The following is a 3,814-nucleotide window of genomic DNA, read 5'->3' as shown; positions in this document are numbered from 1 at the left end:
GGAACAAGTAAACCCCAAAGAACGTTTGTACATTTCATCTTTCTTGTCAGTATCACTTCCATAAATGTGAACTTACTTTAAAGTCAGAATACATGCTCTTTGGCTGGCCTCCCACCAAGGCCACAGCCTTAGGTGTTGTGGGAGGAGCTCCTGTCCAACCGTGCCAACTGGAGCTGGCTATATGTCGTCTTACAGAGAATGACAATGTTAGATACGGGGATATCCAGGGCTGAACATTTCCCACCTTCTGTGCCCTTTAACATCTGAAAAGATGAGGAAAGATCCTGGCTCTGAAGAGTTCGTTTTGCAAGTGTCTTTAACATCTGGGTAGTGTGGGCTGGTCTTATGTGTTCTGGCCGGGTAGATACTCAGGTCCGTGGTGTACAGCAGTGTATAAATTTTAATGCGCCATAAATCTGGAAGGAGTTCTCATTGTCACCTTCCTCTCTTCATTCCTCAACCACATCATCAGAGCAACTTCATGACTTCAGACAGCTAAAATCTGGAAATAAATTTAGCTTTAATCCCCATTCCCCAGGGATATGAAATGCTTGCTAAAAACACATCTACAGGCAGTCCCCAAGTTACAAACATCCAACTTATATACCATGGAGGCTGTTATAGTCAGTCCCTGAGTTACAACTTGGACTTATGACCAGAGGCTATTAAAGGTAATAAGTAAATGTACCTATTCTAAGTTACATACAAATTCAACTTAGGAACAAACCTATAGAACCTATTTAATTCACAACCAAGGGACTACCTGTGCTTTTTGGCTAGTTTCTTTAATGCAGGCAGATTTTTAAACAGTTCAAAGCCATGAAGACAGACTTTCTAGAAGCAAAAAGTATTCCTTGCTTGCATGAATGTTGGTTTTTTGGTGGGTGCCGTGGGCGCTGCTTCCTTTGGGGTCTAGTCATTTCATCTCTGCTGAAGACTCTGCTTTCTGGGGCATCACTGGCTGGAATGGCTTTAACGTCCCTAGTCTGAGTGAGTTGCTGGATACTTGGATTTCCATTAATAACTGAGTGCCACTTGGGCCTTCAAGCAAGAGGGTAAAAGTTAATGGATAAGAAGCGTTTGTAGAATCCCTGGGGCCCCTTTGGGGTGGGTGGTAGCTATTTGAGCTAAAATGGGAAAAAGTTGTAATAAGCCACTCCACACATTCAGAATAGGCACAGTTTGGAGGGTGTGTCACAGCAACAGGTGGAGAGTAGCTCAGCATCAGGCTCACAGTGGGAGGGCCCGGCCCAAAGCAGAATCAGTGTGCCCTGCAGCCTTGCTGTTATGTTGCTTCCCAGTGTAATGCATGTGGATTCCGATTATATGGTAAAAAATTAAGGAATTAGGTAATGAAAGCGGACCAGTGATCTCAAAAACATAAAAAGGCTGTGCAGTATTTTGATTTTCAGTACAAAGGCACTATTATTGTTCCTTTCCCCAAAGGATGTTTAAAAATACCTTTTAAAATAAGTATCTTCCTTTATATAATCAGTTCAGTTAATAGGTTTGATTAAAAATATAGCTGCACATATTTATCCTTGAAAAAGTTTTACATTTTAAAGGCAATATCGTAAGGCAGATTTGCCAAAAATAAGGAGAAACTCTTGCTTCTGGGACCTTACACATCTGGGCTGTTATATGAGGGTCTTAGCAATTCTGCAGAGCCTGTGTAGAGTGCAGTGAGCATTTGATTGACATACTTCAAGATGCCTTGCTTAGCTGTTGCTTGCTGCCTCGGGGTTCTGGTTATAACACCTGGACACTTTGTTCTCACCTCATTCATCAGAGGAAGAGGTATTTGGACATGAAAATGTCATCAGGATCCTCCGCTGGGTATCTGTCGAGATCAGCTATAGGTAGACATGGCGTGGTGTTCTGTGGAAAGCTAGTCAGTCAGACTACCCACCTTTACTTCCAGGCATCCTGCCCTCCCCACAAAACACACATGGGAAATAGCTCACAGCCTGTGTGGTTTCAGAAGTTTAGTATCTTTTTATTTTTAAAACCATTTCATGTTGTGGTATCATTTCCTGAGTCAGCAGTAAGAAGGTGCTAAAAGGTACTATGTGTCAGGATGTTTATGCTCTCGCTCATGGGCCAGTGCTTAAAGCCATACTGGGTATTTCCTGACTGTCCACTGCCATAATGATGTCTGAAGAGTGTGGAGTATCGGGACCCTCTGGTTAGACCACTGCTACCCATCCCTTGCTACATACACACTCGTTAAACATTTCTGACCTTTGAGGGGGTGAGGAGAGTATTGGTTCTGGCTTATCAGATGCAGAGCCAGAGCCTGATAGAGCAGTGGCATGTGATAATCAGGAGGTTTTAAATTCCTGCCTACTCTCTTGAGCTTCTAGGACTGAAACATCAGAATTCTGTTTCCAAAAAAAAAAAGTATGAATTCTAATTTGCAAACTTGTCCCAGCTGTCTTCTTTGGCATCCCCTTTATTCTATCCGTCTTGGCCACCATGTGCTCCCAGCTGGCAAAGCCCTGCTTTGGCAGTGTCATGGCCGAGTCTCTGACCAGCATATCCCATCTTCATCACGACAAGTTTCCAGAAACCTCTTAGAGATTATGTTTTGAGTGGTAAATTTAAACTTCAAAACAGTTCCAGTCATGTCTTTTCCTTCCTCGGCAATGGTTTTGTGGTTGTGGGGACGGTGGAGAGAGGTTTTGAAGACAGGCCTACACTTGGGCCCTGCTGTGCCATCCACCCCAGACTTGTGAAACAGATTCGTATGCATTTTATCCTTACCCCCGTGTGACCGGGCTGCCTGGAGACACCCCTGCTCTCACCCCTGGGCACATCTGCCTCGGTGCAGTGATTTGGCATATCTGAAAGAACAAATCCATCCATGAAAGTGTCAACAGATAGGTGGATGTTATCGATGTTATGGGAACACAGGAGGCAGTTACATACCTAGCAACACTCCTTACAGGTCTCCCTCACACTACTCTGCTTTGTCCCTCTCCCTCCCCTTCTATACTTGTTCCTGCCAAGCCCTGGAGGCTCCTTGTCCTGCACCCGTTCCCAACACCTTTGAAACAAACCAGCATGAGTTAAACTGAGAGTTGTCTCTTCCTTTTCAAGCTCACTGGTGGTGTGAAAAGCCCTTTGTTTACTTCCAACTTTTACTTGAAGTTTCACATTTGACTCCAAACCCAGAGACTGATGGAGCAGAGGAGGAAGAATGGCATTTCAATAGCATTCACAGAAGCTTGAGTGCCTCCCATTAATATATCTTCCCTGACATAGTTGCTGGATTTTGCCGATTATTCTCAGATTGAAGGCCTGTGACTATTTCACCCACTTTAAGCCTCATTCTCTGGAGTGATATTATCAAATCTTTGGTGTCCTTAGAGGGACCTGAGTGAAGCCATGTGTAGGGTAGAATTGGGTGACATATTCTGCCCTTTGCCTCTTTTTTCTCAAGCCATCCGTGAGAACAGGTCTGTATTTGGAATTAGGCTCACAGCTCTTCATCTCTGTGAAACCTGCTTTTTCCAGCTCCGAACATCTCTAGGGAAAGGAAGAGCATTTATTCGCTACTCCTTGGTGCACCAGAGGCTGGCAGACACCTTACAGCAGTGCTTCATGAATTCCAAAGTGACCAGGTAAATAAAGGATGGTGCAGGGCGGCACCTGTGGCTCAGTGGGTAGGGTGCTGGCCCCATATACTGAGGGTGGCAGGTTCAAACCCGGCCCCGGCCAAACTGCAACAAAAAAATAGCCAGGTGTTGTGGCGGGTGCCTATAGGCCCCGCTACTTGGGAGGCTGAGGCAGGGGAATCACCTAAGCCCAGGAG

General features: G+C 44.9%; 1 protein-coding gene across 1 annotated transcript in view; it reads left to right on the top strand.

Moving 5' to 3' along the window:
- The window catches only part of FYCO1 (FYVE and coiled-coil domain containing 1), a 91,988-nt gene that overhangs the window by 22,282 nt on the left and 65,892 nt on the right, over positions 1-3,814 (top strand). Inside the window, exon 5 of the mRNA XM_012808058.2 lies at positions 3,517-3,623. Within this exon, the coding sequence (XP_012663512.1) occupies positions 3,517-3,623 (107 nt within the window). The remainder of the gene's footprint in view (positions 1-3,516; positions 3,624-3,814) is intronic.

This window comes from Otolemur garnettii, unplaced genomic scaffold (assembly GCF_000181295.1).
Source record: "Otolemur garnettii isolate 467f Iridium unplaced genomic scaffold, OtoGar3 scaffold00082, whole genome shotgun sequence".
Classification (NCBI taxonomy): Eukaryota; Metazoa; Chordata; class Mammalia; order Primates; family Galagidae; genus Otolemur; species Otolemur garnettii.
The sequence above is the reverse complement of the archived record's forward strand: the minus strand, read 5'-3'. Positions and strand labels throughout refer to the sequence as shown.